Source organism: Cotesia typhae, unplaced genomic scaffold (assembly GCF_013202065.1).
Source record: "Cotesia typhae breed Kobodo isofemale line unplaced genomic scaffold, CoteBio_Ctyphae scaffold_13, whole genome shotgun sequence".
Lineage (NCBI taxonomy): Eukaryota > Metazoa > Arthropoda > Insecta > Hymenoptera > Braconidae > Cotesia > Cotesia typhae.
Window position 1 is genome coordinate 17,235,355 of NW_027423774.1, and position 18,332 is coordinate 17,253,686.

Sequence of the window (18,332 nt, forward strand, 5' to 3'; positions counted from 1 at the left end):
CTCTCCTTGCACTCATTGAAAGAAACCGTACTATCTTTATCGCACTAGCAACAGCAAAGCTATTGCAGATTTATGAGTTGTTCTTAAACAAATGAAAATTTCGTAAAAAACACTCTGATAGAAAATAGATAATTAAATAATTTATCGCGTATCAGAGAGGTTTTTCTAAAATTTTTCTTTGTTCAGGATAAATTCACAAAGCTACAATAACTGGGATCGGCTCTTAAGAAGAAAATTACTTATGCTCTGATCATCTTAAAAATAAATATTAGCAACATAAAAATTTACTGAAAAATTAAGAAATTAAATGATTTTGAGATACACTTTTTTGGCTTTAAGAGCCGGTCCCTATGATTGCATCTTTTCATTTCTCTTCTAAACAAAGAAAATTTTTGAAAAAACGCTGTGCTACGTAAAAGATTTTGTAATTATCTATTTAGTATCAGACCGTTTGTTTCGAAATTCTCATTTGTTTACAAGAAAAACATAAAACTGCAATTAGCTTTATCATCACGCGTGCAACAAGGATAGTATCGTTTCTCGCCGTGAGTGCGACGTGAGAAAAAGATGGGATCGGCTGTTAAGAGAAAAAATTCTAAGAGCCAAAAGGGTGTTTATAAAAACAAACTCAACATTTTAAAATGTTGAAATTAAAAGGATACTTCATTTATAAAAATCCAACTAATTTCAATAATTTTTCGAATTTTTGAAAATTTTTAATTTTGATAGCCGGAAATTCAAAACGTTCAACTTTTTAAGCAAAGAGACAGAAAATATAAAAAAATTTTTTTTTATATGCCTTTTTGGCTTTAGAATTTTTTTTAAGCTAAAAGGGTGTATGTTAGAAAAATTTTTATGGTTCATTTTTCTTAGACTTGGATATTATAAAGATTTTCAAATTGATTAAAGAAAGTAGTATATTACACCCGTTGGAAAGTAAAAAAGAAAACCTCAGATCACATGTTTGTCGAAATTTTCTTATTTTTCTTCCATTGATCTTCATAATAAGCTACGATAAACATCATAATTACAAATTGAAAAATCAGTAAATAAATTAATAATTAATTTATCTATCTACAAAATTTTGTATCATAGAGTTTTATTCACTTGTTGGAATTAATAATTTAATGTCCAATATGATGTCTGTTATTTGTATTGGAGAATTAATACGTCATCAATCTCCATATTTTTCGTTTAGTTTTTAATAATTCATAATAAAGAATAATATTTTTGAATTCTGTAACGAACTGAGAATCATAAATCACAAAACATAAATTTAAATAAAACTATTTTAATATCTTTTATTCAAAAAAACAAGACAATTTTTCAAAAATAATCTTAATTATATATTTCATATATCTACTTATTATTATAAGCAATCGGTATTCAGGAAATTGAAAAAACACGGATGATTTCCTAAGAATATAAGAGAGAAAAATGATTCGGTTAATGACTTTTGTTTAAAGCATACATTTATGTTGTATTAGTGTAGTAATAATTATAAATAACGCATATTGATATTTACTTAAATAATGCCTTTTATAAAGAAACTTAAGTATAATTCTACATTGTTTATTATAAATAATTGATAGCGGTGAATTTAAAGATGATTGAATTTATTCAGTCAATCTTTGACAAAGTAACTAATTTAATTTAATTAAAAGAAGATAAAAATTATAATAATGATAATAATAATATTAATAACAATGAAATTATAATAAATAGACTGATAGATGCTAGTTTTCAAGAACACCGACGAGTGTTTTTGTGAAAAGCCACGGGCTTATCAGCGTGTAGATGAACCAAGAAAAGAGAGCAAGAAGTCCAAATCTGACGATTCCGTCAGCGACCCAGTACCAGAAAAATACGCGCCTGCAATGAGGAAGGGTTGAAGGATCCTCTTTAAGGACATATTTTCGGGCTCCAAGGACATAAGTCTTCATATAAGGGTCCCAGTCGTACGCTTTGGTATCCATAAAGAATTTCTCTTTATCCTCTACCGGCAAATTTTGTCTCAGTTCTTTTATTCCTTCATTTCTGAAATAAATAATAATTAAGATTAATAAAAAAAAAATTTTATGACAAAAATTAATTTGAAACTTAAATATTTTCATGTTTAAAAATTATTGTCTTTGATTTTTTATCAATGATTAATTTTATAACAAAAAAATTTTTTTTTTAGAAGTCGATCATCGATTTTATGAATTTAAAATTAAAATTTTAAAGATATGAAAATAACGGTTTCCAGTTAAACGGTATTTTTACAGTAAAACAAAGTTGTGCTATTGAATCTAGAGATTCTTGAGTATGAATTTAAATGACCAGCGATTACGAATAAAATAACCGTTTGTTTGAATACAGGCTGATAGATTTTTAAAAATAATAATCTTATACTTAAGTCGATGAACTCTTAATAATTGCGAGTAATCATATTTAGATAATGGAAATTCATCAAAATGTTATTATAAAGTTAATATCAAACGCTTAATTTTAAACTAAAATCAATTTTATTAAATGAAGACTGATTGCAATATAAATGAACGATTCGTTTTTAAGAATTTTATAATGTCAAGGTGTATATAGTAATCAATAGTATTCAAATTAAGAGTTAGAAATTAAGTCAATGTCAAAAGATTGTCTAACTGACCCTTTACACACTTCCGTTGCCAAACGCAACGTATATGATTTTAATTTCTAATTCCAACAGAAATCTTCTTTGAAATAACTTTTAACGATTTTAAGTTCACATAACATATTAAAATAGACTAACTTTTTAACATGGTAATTAATTCAATAGGTTGTTTTGACCTAAGGGTTAATCATTTTTATCTACAATAATTAAATGTTTTAAGACTTATTTATAATAATAATAATAATAATAATAATAATAATAATAATAATGAAATAATAATCTTTTATAAAAATCGTCAAAAAACATCATAATAATTAACTAATTCACGTACAGTATCGTCAGTATCACCATTATCTATTTATTTTTTGCGTATTAATCATTAATTTTCAATTTCGTTCTGCAATTTGAGTCTTGACTTTTTAGTTTAACAGCTAATTATATCTATTCTAAAAATATATTATTATTATTATTATTATTATTATTATTACTAGCAACCTTGCAATTACTATGTGACTGCCGTGACTTGTGAACTATAAATAAATGAAATTTTGCTTTATTAAATAATAACTTTTGTAAAATTGCACTGTACTTTTTTAACTATTGACGTTTTTCAAGAGATAAGCTCATTCCGATGTTACACTCATCAAGAGCTTTCATTTGAGTACCCACATGCATTTTTATATATTTTTCATATATACATATATATAATATATATAAATATATGAAAAATTGATGTGGGTACTCAAATGAAAGGTTTTGATGAGTGTAACATCGGGATGAGCTTATATCTTAAAAAATGTTAATAGTTCACGAGATACAAGGTTATTTATTAATTATTTATCTAGAGATAGTGCATTTTCGAATGCATCCTAAATACTTATCATCATAAATTGACTATCGGTGAGAATGATATGAAACCATGAAAAGGCACAACTCGAAGTCAAGACTTTTTCAACGATACCAAATTTAACCATAAAATCCCATTTTACTATATAAATACACTGGCCACAAAATTTTACTTATTCTCTTAATAATATAGATTATTATTTAAATTATTATAAATATCTATTGCCGATTAGCGTAGGTTCAATAAATAATAATAATATTCATAATGAATTATTTGCATATTTTAAAAACAGTAAATAAAAATTTACCTAAATATCCATGATTTTATCGTGTAATATTGAACTAGTCTTATTCCCCAGCTTACTCTACTTTGAATCTTAACTAAAAACGGCTTGTTCCCTGTTAAGAGACAAACACCGTCAATAAAATAAGCCGGTAATAAGTGTAGTAAAAATACACAAATCCAATGTACTAATTTGTTGTTGGTTATTCCTCCTCTTGGATACCATAAAATTCCTAAAAATTTTCAAACAGCAATTAATTAACAATAATGATTATTACATGTAATAATTTTATATTAAATTTATAATTGTTATTATTATTATAAATTAAAGTAACCATCAATTAAACTTACCTGAAAATGGATTTGATAGAGTGTGTTTACGACCGTATTCTAATGCCTCTCCCCAAGTCATCGGATTCTCGCCGCTTTCGGTAACATTTACAAAAATCGGTTTTTCTGGATTCTCCAAACCTACTTTCCATGAAAGTGCAATTATAGCATTTACAGCAATGTCGCAAGGTATCGCGTCGATAAGGAGATCCGGGTCGCAAAGTACACTGCGGATTACACCCTTTGCTGCGCCGATCATCAGTCCTGTTGGTCCGTTCATGCTTTCGATCCAACCTGGGGCCGGTTCTTTCCAAGATGCGATCACTAAAAAAATGCATGTCAATTAAAGTTTTTATAATATTTATCTATCATAGTTTCAAAATAGTAATAATAATACCAATAATAATGATATTGATAACAATAATGTAAATAATTAAATTTTTGTGACGGGGATATTTCCAATCGTAAATAGATTTTTTAATCAAATTTGAAATCTTCCGAAAGATCTTGATATGAATTTATGCTTTTTTATTTATTTATTTATTTATTTATTTATTTCTCTGGTAAAGAATTCTATCGAGGTATAAAAACACATGTGTATAGAACCAGTACAAAAAAATAACAGTTTTATAATACCTAGACTTTTTTACAAAATTTATGCCGATAATATAATGCAAAGAGATAATCAGTACAAAAAGTAATAAATTTTTAGAGAAAGAAATACGAAATTATAATAATTATGAGAAAGAGAAATATCCAATTAAATACTCGCATTTTTCAATACATTTTTAAGCACCCTGCGTAAAAATACTGATTGAAAATAATTGAAATTATTGAAAAGAATTCGAATTTCATCATTTTTAATTTTTTTCAATCAATATTTTTAAACAGGGTCATATTAACCAATAAAGTTTCTTATCCAGTAACTTAACTTTGTTTTCAACAATTTTTTATTACAATCTATAGTTTTCGTATCAGAAGGGAGTTTGTTAAAATATTTAATTGCTACATAATAAAAATTCTGTGTCCTAATAGGTTTGTTAATTTTTGGTAATATAGCAACTTAGATCTTGTAATTGTAAATTTTTTACATTTTTTATATTTTTTTTGACAGTCAATTTTTATATTGAGTTTTTATAAGAGTTTTAAATAGTTTGTTCGTTGAATAATTTTTTTCCGTAAACATTTATAATAAATAATTGGTAATTGTTGTTAAGTATTTAAAATGAAGTTTATAATGTGATGCAATGATACGTAGACAAGAAGAGAGATGTTAATTATGTATTTTTCTAACCGAGTTCATTTCTAGACCGTCAGGCTGAATTAAATAAATAATAATAATAATTGGTGATTGATCCTGAGATAGCAATATTATTTAAAAAATTTTTTTTGAAAGTACCCAAACTATTTATATTGTGATTAAAAATATCGAAAAATCATTAATGCAAAATTCTTCAATTTGCAATTTGTAATTCTTGGCTGTCATATTGTGACTGCAAGTTGCTAGTAATAATGATAATAATAATTATAATCAATGTTAAAACGTTTAATTTTCAAGCATATCGAATTGTAAAAAATATAAATGATTATCGAAAGTTAATTTGAAAGGGCTCAAGGCTTAAAAACAATTTTAAAGCCTCTCTTTGTATCTTTAAATATAAATAGGTCAAAGAATGGAAACCAATATGAAGTATAACTTTGTAGGCATTGTTAGTGAAAATAAGATGCAAGGTCGAGATACAAATTAACAAAAAAAAGGTCATAAGTCACAATTTATAATAGAATTCTATTACCAATTTTAAACTGAGTCATCACATTGATTATTAATTGATTTTCTTGAGCAAGATTATTTTTCCCGTTAATAGCAGCAACTTTAAACTTTTAGCTTTTTATTTTATAGTAAATTACAGTATTATCAACAATTGTAAAACTTTTTATTTTTTTTATTAAAATAATTTAAAATACTAAAACAAAAGTTATTTATTATTAAAAACTGACAATAAAAAAAATTAAGGGAATTAAAATAACAATACAAAATAATAAATTATATTTTAAAATTCAACTGAAACCAACCGGACTAGCCATTATACAAAATAATCCTTTTATTTTTTATTTGGCTCAAGAAATTTATTCAGGTATAGTTTTTTTTTTTTCCCCAGCATAGTTTTGAATTCCCAACTTCTTTTTAATCAACAAGGAAAAAATTTATTCAGATTATGTTCACATTTTTTTTTTTTTTTTTTTTTCCAAATAAGCAACATGATTTCTAACCAATCAAAATTTTCATAAAATCTTTTTTTCCTAATTTAAATAACAGAGCAAAATAAAAAATTCACGCGGATAGAAATAATAAAAAATTTACCAATTGAGGGCCTGGCAATTCCAGCAGGAAGACCAGATCTATTGACCAAATCCTCGCCCAAAGATTTGCTGAAGGCGTAGGTATTAGGCTGAACTCCTAGTAACTTGGGGGTCAACGCCTCAAGAAGATCATTATCCACAATGTCGACAAGTGTCATTACATTCTCCGGGGAAATAGGTGTGGGGTACCCGCGCTCTTCGAGTACTTTTTCTCCACATTGTGAGAAAGCCGTCGAAATGTGGACAAATGATTTCAAATTATTCATCTGTGAATCAAAATTTAAACAATTGATTTATTTTTTTACTTAAAAATTTTAATAAGCATCACTAAATTCATTATTCAACAAAGGCAATTCCTTTTCATTGCATCGTAGACGTAAACAGTAAATATAAAAAATAAAAATAAAAATAAAATAAAGGAACAAACGATGAATTTATATTAAAGCTTTGTTTTATTGTAATTTAAAAATATATCGTTCTTTCCTTTATCAAACTTCCAAGGATAAATTAACGGAGTGAGTACCCGAGTTAGTCATTATTTTATAATAAATAACCGGTTTTTATAAAAAAAATGCAATCAAGAATTTTATATTGTTCATAATAACTTGTAACTTCTAAGTCTAATCGTTAATTATGGTCATATTCGTAATAATAACTTTAATTGGCCGTAAATGAATAATAAAATTTCACCATCAAATAAAATATAAATATAAATTTGAATAAAATCTAAATACCTGTTTTGCTAGCGCTAAAACATTCGCAGTTCCTTTGGTATTCATGGTGATGGCATCTTTAAGCGGTACGTCGAACTTGACATTGGCTGCACCGTGAAATATCACCGAGACTTGTTGTATTAGACAATCTCTGTTGCTCGGTGATAAGTCGAGTCCTTCGATGGTCACATCGCCGGGTATCACTGATAATTTTTTCAACCTTTCTGGGTGGTGCTCACGTAACTGTCTGAATGGTTCTTGCTGCCATTTATTTTACAATATTAAACATTAAATTTCATTGAAATTATCATAACTATAATCATAACTGCTATTAATGAATAAAATTATCCGTGGATAAATAATTTTCTTTAATGGTTACATTACATTGACTTGAATCGCGTATAACGATACTCCATGAAGATGTTTTTTTTTTCTGGCCTCGGTAATTAACTGTCCAGTAGCGTTTATGGAATTATTATTATTTATTACTTTGTTAATAAAATTTTTTGTCGCTGGAATTTATTTAAATGCATTGACATTCGATTAGACCTTGGGGTCTTGTTGGGGTCTAGGGTGGGTTAATTTGCGGTATTAAAAACCCATCAAGGTTTATTGTGATTCTTATCATTATTATTATTTTATTTTATTTTATTTTATTTTTTTTTATTACTTTTATTGAGACATAAAAAATCATTAAATCGGTATATTTAGCATAAATAATAATTGACATCTACAATTCAGGAAAAAAATTTTTTCTTTACATAATTTGCATTTTTTAATAAAAATTTGCTCATTTTCAGTGAATTTAGAAATATTGTATTCTTTTTTAATTAAATAATTTAAAAACTCTAATAATTACTAAATCATTCCTTTTTAAGAAAGATTAACTTCTAAGATCATTATTCATAATCCGCTAAAAAAAAAAAAAAAAAAAAAAATCATTAAGACAAAAAAAAATTTTTTTGTAAACTTTAATTTTTTGTTCTAAAATTTTGTTTCTAAAATTTATAAAAACAGCACCGTGAACTTTCAAATAATTTTTTTTCAAATCAACAATTTTTTTTATCATTAATTTAAATAATTAAATAAAAGTTTCCGTCATTGAAATTTAAACGAAAAACAATTAAATAAATAAATTTTTGATAATAAGAAAACAAAATATTAACAATAGATCAACCAATTAATTGTATTAAGATAATTATTTTTTCTGCTTAGTAATTCTTTGACGTCATACGGAAATACCTGTTAAATTAATTTACTCACTGATTTTTATAAATAGATATATACATGCATGTAATAAAAATACCTAGTGGACTGTAGAATACTAACTACATATTCATACAATTTATTTTATGTATTATATAAAAGTCGGGGGAAAGGAAAGTAAGAAAAATTAACCAAATTTGATTTCGTAAACGGTAAACTGTACCAGGAATGGTACAAACTTTTCTATTAATTTTTACGTTATCTAATTTTCATCCCAAACTACACAAACACAAAATTGTTATTGTTATGTTTAAATCTGTGAGTAATGTGTGTTCATATAATACAATAGTTTAAAGCGCTTATCTTGCGATCAAAATCTTGAGAAATTTATTGAAAAACAAAATAAGTCCCAAGTATTACGTCTTAAATGCAAACAATATTTTAAAATTTAAATAAATATTTTATTAACATATTCCGTAATTTGAATTTTTCATCCACAATTAATGCACTAATGGATTTTATTAACCATTGATGAAAGTCGTGAGAAGAATAATGGTGTCAAGGTAGCTTGATGAACGTATCACGTACCATTTAGTTCGAAATTTACTTCCGATAAATTAAAAGGAAAATTTCAATTTATTATAAATTTCAAAATTATCTATTATTTTCTAGCATTAAAATTTCATAAAAAATTTAATTTATTTCTTGATCAAGTCACTGAAATTTAAAAATTACATAAAAAAAATTATGACATTTTTTTTTTATAAGTGCAATTTTTTAAAAATATTTTTTGAGTTGTAATTTAATTAATAAAAATAATCAAAAATTTTTAGACGTCTTCTAACTTCAGTATCATAAAAAATTTCTATCCTGAATTCGGATGTATTTAAAAAATATATATGCATACGGCATGAGTAATTTATATGATGAAATATAAAATGAACATATATAGAATTTAAAAATACAAATAATAAAAGAAAAGATAAACAGGGTTGAAATGAGCATGTAAAATAATTTTTTCATCCTCCATTAGAGCGATTAAGTTGTTAGCATTACAATTACAGTAAAGTAAAAAATAAATAAATAACACGTGTAACGCAAGTAATCATTGAACCATCGCACGATGTAATGTATCTTGGACACATTACACAGTACGCCGGTGTATAATAATAAAGTTTTTACTTTACCTGAACAATCGATTGCAATCTAGTCTGTGGATCAATCCCTTTCTTTTCACGTACAAGTAGATAAATTTTTTCAACATCCGGGCAACTCACCAGTAATTTCGAAACAAGTACTTTACCCATAAAACCTGTAGCTCCCGTAATTAGCACATGACGATTTTTGAACCACTCACCAATTGTCGGTTTCGATTTCATTGTCATTTTATCTGTCAATAGAAAAATATTACAATCATTATTCATCAACATTTTTTTTATCAATTTCTTTGTTATTAAATAAAAAAAAAAAAAAAAAAATTATCATTTATTAATATCAATTAATTAAATCGTTGCAAAAAAAATCTATTAAATATTTTTTAACAATATAAATTACACAGTAAAATAATTACACACAATATTAATGTCAATGAAAAATAATAGTTGATCATTAATGATGATGTGATGAAGGATTCAAATAAAATTGGCAATAAAAATTTCTCAATAGAAAAATTAATAATTAAAAAAAATTTACCTAATTTTATTTGTGATGAAAATTATAATAATTATAAATAAAATAAACTAAGTGTCTAATAAAAGTATAAACAAGACACTGTTCGAGCACTTGGTAGACACTAGTATGATAGTTGGAGAAGAACTGATCGGCAGCTCTAAGTTGATGGGACACGAGCCAAGTCCTCCATATCAGTCCTCGATATTCTTAAGCTTTCCTTCTTTTATTCCTCGAGGTTGCGGTATTCCCCTTAGTAAATGAGTGTATTTCGTAGCACGTTTCAGACAGCAATTTACTCACATTTTTCTTTTACTAATAAAGTTTCTTTAAATCTTTCCCTTCCATACCTCCTCCAGGTCTCCCAATCTGTTCACCTTCCTATCCGACTATTAGTTCTGTAAACCTGTAAACGCCAGTGTCACAGTCTATCGCTCAAGGTTATTCGATTACTACACATTATAATACACACAGTCTTGTGATTTTTAGAAATGCTCTCACTCAATTTATTCATCTGTTTTCTTTTCTGTAACGTCACCGTCATAATCATAATGTAATAGCCGCTTTGATTGTTAAATTAAATCTATGATAATTTTTTTTTTCACTTTCAATGTTACAACGATAATAAATAGGCTGTTTGTTTCCCATAGAAAATTTTTTATTTATATTTCTAACTTAATAATTATTTGTTACACACTGTTTTTTTTTTTTTTTTTTTTTTTTTTTTATTTAATTCAAACAATTAATTAAAATACAATGTATTTCTTCTTATTTTATTAATCATCAAACTTTATATCAGTGCATTTATGACCATTGATTGAAAATTTTCCAGTTATTCATTACTAAATAAATTTATTGCGAAAAGTTATTTATTTTTTTTTCAATTATAAGTACATGAATAAATTAAAAAAATTAACAATCGATTAGCTCCTGCAGTTTACTATAAATTGTGAATCAGCATTTCAGATGAGCTTTGATTAAAAAAAAAATTTTTTTTAACATCGATATTAAAATGCATTATTTCATTATTTTTGACTAACGAATCCAAGAACAAAGTTCACGCAAGATTTTTAAATTGTTACTTTTTATAGCTCGTTTTTTTAATAAACATAAAGATTAATATTTTATAGAAAAATTGCTTATAAAAACTATGGCCTAGGACAAATAAATTCTATTATAAATAATATATAGAAGTTTAATGAAATATTAATAATTATGAATTTATAGTATAAATGAAAAGTTATTTCTTTGTTCTAAAGCAGACTGAATAGAAAATATGTTATAGGTACAACCATCCCAGTTGCAGTCCATGTTGATCCTAGAATTACTTTGATAATCCACCAAATTAATCCCATAAGTGCGAATTGTAGTCCCAAGTGCGCAACAAGTAGTCTGAAAATAAGCAATTGCGTATTTTTATTATTAATTTTTAATTCATTTTATTAAAATTCAGTCATTTTTTGTAAAAATTTGAATTTACTTATTTTTATCAAAAATAAGGCTTGACCGATTTCATCGCGGTTGGTGCCATTCGAAAAGGCGTGATCGAACTTAGCTTTTGAAAACTATTTAGACCGATAAATTTTGAGAATTCTCAAAAAAACTGGAAAAAATTTTTTTTTTAATGTGATTTTTTTGGAATAACTTTCAAACGGCTCGATGGATCATCTCCAAAAACTAGTCAGCTTTTGATTTTTAAAAACCACGTCGATCACTGCTTATCCGGTTAAAATCGGTTGATTATTCGTTCAAGAGATATCGTGAACGAAAGAAAACCGAAAAAAGTGTTTTTTTGGAATTACTCCGGAATTTTTCATCTAAAAAATTTTTGTTGTCGATTTTTTTAAAGGACATGAAAAACTGCATCGATTGTCGCCAATTGCGTAAAAATCGATTGATTAATTCCAAAGTTATGACAGTTTGAAATTTCAAAAAATAATGTTTTATTAAACTTTCATCAGACTTTTGAACCGTTTTCTAGATTTTTTAAAAATTAATTTATACCACGATAAATGAAGACCGTAAATTAAAAAAAATCTACAGATGTAGAAAAATAAAATTGCAACATATACATAAAATTAAAAATATTGATATGGATAAAAAAAACTTACACATTGTTTTTGGAGCGAGCCTTTTCAATATTTTTCATGGGCTCTTTGCTCAAGTAAACTCTAACACCTTGAGTAAGATGAATAAAAAAGTCTTCCCAGTCGAGGGGCCTAACATCGACTCCAAAAATTTCTTTATCATCAGCGCTCAAAGACTCATGTAATGCAAGCAATTTTGGATTATGATACTTCCACTCAGTAAAAATGAATCTCTCCAAACGATCCAATGAATTGTTGACGTTCGTGTGTAAACGAACCAGACTAAATATTAAACAAATAATTATAATTAAATAAATTGCAAGACGATTTTACAATAAAAAAAATGATGGTTTAAATTACATTGGTCTACCGCCACTTATACGAGTGACAGTGTCTAAAATATAAGCCGGAATGAAATGAACAAAAATAGCAGAGAGTCGGTAGAGCCATAACGAAGGCAGAAGCTTGAGGTGTGGGTACCAAACAGCACCCTTCAATGGATACTTGTGTAAATATCCATTAATTTTCGTTTCAATAGACTCCCACTTGAAAGGATTGCAGGTACTGGATGTACAGTGGTACACCTTGATCACTTTGTCGCTGAAAAGCATAATTATAATTATGTAACATAGTAAGAAAAAATCCATCAGTTGTTAAACCAAGAATTGTGTAAATCTCGTTGAAGATAAGATAAATACTCACGCATTGGAGCCCACAACATAACCAGCGACTATAAGAGAGTTTACTACAATGTCGACGGGAATGTAGTCGTAGATCAGATCTTTAGCGACTGGTAAACGTCTTACAACTCCTCTGCTAGCTCCCATTAGAAAACCTTGTGGTCCGTTTTTGGAAGTCGTCCATCCAGGTATCGGCTCTTTCCAAGCTCCTACAACTATTTTAGAACATATTAATTGGTTTTATGCTCGATAATAATCAATGCCTTAATCTGCTTAATTAAAAGTACTTACTCATCGAAGGTCTAACAATTGCTGCTGGCAGCTTTCCATTGACGACTTCGTGTTCCGCGAAATGCTTTGTAAATGTATAAGCATTTGGATGATTTTTTAGAAGCTTTGGTGCTGTTTGAGCTAGAGCTTTCTCATCAAGTTCCTGGACGATTTTCAAGACTTCGTTTACGTCTGCTGGTGGTGGGTAGACTTGCTCTTTTGTTTCCAGGAGAAATGAGTTTACAAATGCACTTGACACGTGTACTAATGCCTAGAAATAAAAAATAAATATGTAATTTTTATTTTGTTATTAAATTTAATAAAAAAAAAAAAATATTTAAAATAAAATGACTAAAAATGATTAAATTAAAATCAAAATAATAAAATTACGAAAATAAATTCCACTAATAAATAAATAAATATGTAATTCTTATTTTATTAATAAATTTATTAAAAAAATAATATTTAAAATAAAATGATTAGATAAAAATCAAAACAATAAAATTACGAAAATAAATTCCACTGATGAGCGATTGACTAACTAAAACTATTGAATTAAAATTTATTATTAAATTTACAAGTAATAAAAATACAATAAAATAAAAAAGAGAAATTCTTTCTCGTTTACCTTGAGATTTCTAATTTCTTGGCTTAGCTCCACTACCCGGCGAGTCCCCAGAAGGTTTATATCAACCGCAGACTTTAGACTCGCCTCAAAGTCCAAAGTAGCAGCGGAGTGGAAAATAACCTGGACCTCTTCTACAAGAGTGAACCTGTCCTCGGTAGAAAGTCCCAAGTTTTCTTCACCAACGTCTCCAGCAACTGCGATCAGCTTTTTGAATAAATCTGTCTTTTTTTCCTCACGAAGTCGGTCATAGACCTGCAATCAACATAACCCCAAAATTAAACATTTTGTTAAATAAAATACACACTAGATAATTATATGTAACATGTATTGTAATAAAAAAAATAATTACCGAGTTTTTGGTGAGTTCTTCAAGACGTTCATTTATTTGTTTACCTTTTTTCGGTCTTATCAAAACGTAAATATTGTTAATATCCGTAGAGCGCAGTAATTTTTCTATCAAACAGCTACCCAAGAAGCCGGTAGCTCCAGTTATAAATATATTTTTTCCATTGTAAAATTCCGCAACTTTAGATCCCATTTTGACTTTTTGGTTTTATAAATTTTCACTTTTAATAATCTGAAATTAACAATCACAAATTAATTCAGCAAATTAATTCAAATCAATTTAATTTGAATAATTGAAGACACTGTCAGTACATAACAAACAACGAAATGCAATATTTATTTGTTTACAATAAATTCAAGTTAACTGTTGCAATTTATATTGATAACTACAGAATAATAATCTATGACACGTCTTTATGATTCTTTCAACATGTTATTATAGTTGGAAATTTAAAGCGAGCTTGTATATACGTTAATGTATGTGTTTTATGTGTTTACGTGAATGTGTCTAATATGTCTAATATACAAATAAATTTAAACACTTACCATGCAAGCGCTGTCACCGTATGCTTGACACCAGAAATGAAAGACAGGATTGGAAACAACTTTTTAAAATAAAGAAGAAAACGTGAGGGGGTCACGAAAAATAATACACACCAATGCTGTACTAGAAGGAATTAAAGTTGCGGTACGAGTGGAAGGAAGTGAAGATGAAAATGGTAACCAACACTGATATTAAATATATATACAGGTGTACTAATTTATATATATATACACAAAACACTACTCCTGCCGATAAAGTTGCTACGTCACCAGTGATTCTCATTTGCTTTAGTTTTTTATTTTAAATTAACTGTGACATTGAAATTATTATTGTTATTTTTAATTTAAATGTAATTATTTCAAATACACACATTTTTAACTAGAAAAAAAAAAATTGAAATAAATTTATGAAAATTAATTTAGCACATATTTGATCATTTTTAGAACTTTTGTTAACAAATTGTGGCAAAAAATTAAATTTTTTAAAAATAATTTTTTATACTTAATTTAATTGTTAAATAAAATTAAAAATTAATCAGGTGATAGCTAACTTTAATGTCATATAAATTTTTTATGACATATTTATTTTTTTTATTAAAAAAATTATTTTTTTATTTTTATGAAAATTAAGTTAGCCGATATTTCAAAATTTTTAGAAATCTTTTATTGAAAAAATTTCAATTAAATAATTAAAAAAAAAAAATTTGAAAAAATGACATTAAAGTTAGCTGTCACTTGATAATTTTTAATTTTCTTTAACAAAAAAATTTGTTCTAAAAAATTATTTTAAAAAAATCACATTTTTAATTTGTTATTAAAATTTCTATAAGTCCATTTTTTTAATATATTTTTTTTTCTATAATTTATTTGTTAAAAAAAAATAAAAACAGTTGTGAAATGACAGCTAAATTTAATGTCATAATTATTTTATGAAACTGAAGTTAGCAGACGTGTAAAAATTTTTGGTTTTTTTTTATTAATTAAATTACAACTAAAAAGATATTTATTAAAAATTGCACTTATAGTTTTTCAAGTTTTTTACATGCAACAATTTTTTTTTTAATTTTTAAGTGAAATTTTTTAAAAAAGAAATGTATAAAAATTTTGAAATGTCGGCTAACTTCATTTTCATATTATTTTAAATACACACATTTTCATAAGAAAAAATATTTAATAAATTTTTTATAACATGTTTATTTTTTTTAATTAAAAAATTATTTTGTAATTTTTATAAAAATTTCAAAATTTTTTTTAATTTTTTATTGAATAAATTTCAATTAAATAATTAAAAAAAAAATTTTACCTGTAAAAAAATTGAAAAACCATAAGTGTAATTTTTTAGAAATATCTTTTAGTTGTAATTTAATTAATAAAAAAAAATCAAAAATTTTCAGACGTCTGCTAACTTTAGTGTCATTAATTTTTGCTATTTTCAGAATTAAACCAGACCTCAGAAAAATTTTTGGCGTTTATCTATTGTAAGAATTTTAATTTAAATAAGTTATTATGATACTAAAATATCAACAGACATCTGAATTTTTTTTTTTTTTGATTTTCATTATAAAAAAAAATATTTTTAAAGTACTTGTAATTTTTTTTTAATAAAAATTAAAAAAATCACAGATGTTTGTTAATTTTAGTAACATTATTTGTTTAATAAAAATAAGTTAAACAAATGTTGGGTATCTTTTTAATCAAATACTTTAATTAAATTAATTTTATTTTTAGATGACTTGCGCAATAAGAACTCTGAAAAAAAAATTAATCATGCGACGGATTGCCCTAAGACTGGAAAAATTAATAGCGGCAAGAAAGTAATTTGTAAATCAAAGGAATAATTGCATTATTAATTTGCAATGGAAAACATATGTCATTATCTGTTTGTATATTTATAAGCAATTGAAGGAGATTGCTATTAGGTTGTGATAATTATTTAAGTTGATGGAATTAATGATATTGAAAATAATAATTTATATATTTTTAATAAACAAAGTTATTGAAGATTTATTCAAAGTTATTATAGAAAATGAAAAGATTAAAAATTGGACTATCACTGGATTTCTTTTCAATACTACACAGAAAAAAAAATTACTTGAATAAAGTAAATAATTTTGAAGAACTTAATTTTTTTGATTCGGGTAAAAAAATCTTTAAACTAAGAAATTTTTCTTGAAGTAAATTTTACTTGATTAAAAAATTTTCCAAGACAATGAAACTTTTCAAAATTATTTTCTCGGTTCAAGAATTTTTTTCTTCATTCAATTAAATTTTTTTTTCTGTGTAATTTGAAATTCAACTTAAAAAATATTAACAACAATTTTTTTATTTACTATTACTTAGATTTTATGCAGATTGTTGTTTAGAATAATGATGTCACTGATTGTTGAAAAAAATGACAGGCTTACTTGGACTTTGGAATACATATTTATGGCGATTTGAAAGAGGAAATTATCGACAAATGTTGTTTTTTATTTACTGTAAATAATTCAATGGACTGTTATCCTGCAGATAAAATAATAGACAGTTAAAAAATAAAAATCATTGAACAGTGAATTAAAAATACACTGACACGAGGAATAGCGACGTGAGAGTTGCAATTACTTTCAGTCTGTAAATAACAAAAAAAAAAAAAAAAAAAATCAACAAATAAAAAAAAATCCACTGTAGTTAAACCTATTTATAACAGAATATGGTAGAAAACTCGAGCTACGCTTACGAGAAATCTCAGTCTTTAAATAAAAAATAAAAATGAAATTTTTTTATCTACTTTCTAGTCTTGATCGCGACCACTCTTAAATATATTCAAATATATTCAATATTCATAATTCTTACTCAGTCCGTATTTAACTATTATAATTTTAATACTCAAATATTTGTACTATTTCTTTTAAATTATTGTTTAAACAATTGTAAAGCTTTCAGCCCGTCGAACGTTATTTAAATTTTTGCATACAAACAATGATTGTTGTCCGATATTAATAAATAGCTCACTTCATTAATAAAATATCAAAATCACTTTCTCTGTCTGCTCAGAAACTCACAAGAAAAATTACAAGCTTGATATAAATATTTAAGATTCTAAATAATGCGCGTGTATTAGCTCTGACGTCCGCGAGTTTCTTAAGATGAAAACACACGTCATCATCATCGTCATTATAATTACATCCACAATACTGTTATTAAAGATTTCCTAATTCAAGTTCTGAGAAAAATATTGTTAAAATATTTACCAGATATTTAGCATCAAGAACCTTGAATTTCTGGAATATGAAAGGAATTATTGTCAGTAATTATTAAAATATATTGTTTATACTTCCTTTTGAAGATTTCTGGTGTTTTTATATTTTTCTTCAGACACTAATGGGTTTTTCCAGAAACAATTCAGACGAATAGTTGATTAGATACGCTAACTAAATTTTAAAGGCATACAAAAATATAATACATTAATTTCTTGAATTAATTTGCATAATCGTATTAGATCGGGTATTTTTTATACGTGTAAGAATATTTATGACTTTCTCACAACATCTTATCTTTATCTTTATATTATTAGCTCTGCAAAATCCATTGCAGGTGGTATTTATAATATTTAAAAATTTATTCATGCAAGAAATCATTTTTTTAATACAAAAATAATTAATATTGATTATTAATGATTCTAAAATCAATAAATAAATTTGTTCTGAAAATTCATTTTAAAAAATTTGCATTTATAGTTTTTTTTAAGATTTATCAAATTT

At 25.7% G+C, this 18,332-nt stretch overlaps 3 protein-coding genes across 4 annotated transcripts in view; 1 reads left to right on the forward strand and 2 right to left on the reverse strand.

The window, feature by feature from the left end:
- Positions 1-18,332, forward strand: part of Far1 (fatty acyl-CoA reductase 1) — a 64,006-nt gene that overhangs the window by 11,860 nt on the left and 33,814 nt on the right. The gene's annotated exons all lie outside the window — the stretch shown is intronic.
- Positions 1,600-10,305, reverse strand: LOC141534260 (putative fatty acyl-CoA reductase CG5065). Its single transcript, XM_074253509.1, has 7 exons — positions 10,064-10,305; positions 9,559-9,761; positions 7,187-7,426; positions 6,454-6,718; positions 4,113-4,415; positions 3,787-3,994; positions 1,600-2,037 (listed from the first exon to the last, which is right to left on the reverse strand). Exons 2-7 carry the CDS (start codon positions 9,754-9,756, stop codon positions 1,737-1,739), a joined length of 1,515 nt encoding a protein of 504 aa, XP_074109610.1. The 5' UTR covers positions 9,757-9,761; positions 10,064-10,305; the 3' UTR covers positions 1,600-1,736.
- On the reverse strand, positions 10,891-14,934 carry LOC141534258 (putative fatty acyl-CoA reductase CG8306). Of its 2 annotated transcripts, none has more exons than XM_074253506.1 (8): positions 14,596-14,934; positions 14,054-14,281; positions 13,705-13,956; positions 13,098-13,347; positions 12,829-13,021; positions 12,487-12,726; positions 12,151-12,408; positions 10,891-11,431 (listed from the first exon to the last, which is right to left on the reverse strand). In XM_074253506.1, the coding sequence occupies exons 2-8, from the start codon at positions 14,240-14,242 to the stop codon at positions 11,293-11,295; spliced, it is 1,521 nt and encodes a 506-aa protein (XP_074109607.1). In that variant the 5' UTR covers positions 14,243-14,281; positions 14,596-14,934; the 3' UTR covers positions 10,891-11,292. The 2 variants fall into 2 exon arrangements, with proteins under 2 accessions (XP_074109607.1, XP_074109608.1); XM_074253507.1 differs by lacking the exon at positions 14,596-14,934 and adding an exon at positions 14,362-14,507.

Excerpts from the sequence above, each read along its gene's own strand:
- LOC141534260 (XM_074253509.1), bottom strand. The coding sequence starts at position 9,756 with ATGACAATGAAATCGAAACCGACAATTGGTGAGTGGTTCAAAAATCGT. Across the intron at positions 6,719-7,186 it reads TTTTAGCGCTAGCAAAACAG|ATGAATAATTTGAAATCATT; the intron begins GTATTTAGATTT and ends TTTGATTCACAG. Across the intron at positions 4,416-6,453 it reads AATTGCCAGGCCCTCAATTG|TGATCGCATCTTGGAAAGAA; the intron begins GTAAATTTTTTA and ends GCATTTTTTTAG.
- LOC141534258 (XM_074253506.1), bottom strand. The coding sequence starts at position 14,242 with ATGGGATCTAAAGTTGCGGAATTTTACAATGGAAAAAATATATTTATA. Across the intron at positions 13,957-14,053 it reads AAGAACTCACCAAAAACTCG|GTCTATGACCGACTTCGTGA; the intron begins GTAATTATTTTT and ends TGTTGATTGCAG. Across the intron at positions 12,409-12,486 it reads ATAAGTGGCGGTAGACCAAT|TCTGGTTCGTTTACACACGA; the intron begins GTAATTTAAACC and ends TTTAATATTTAG.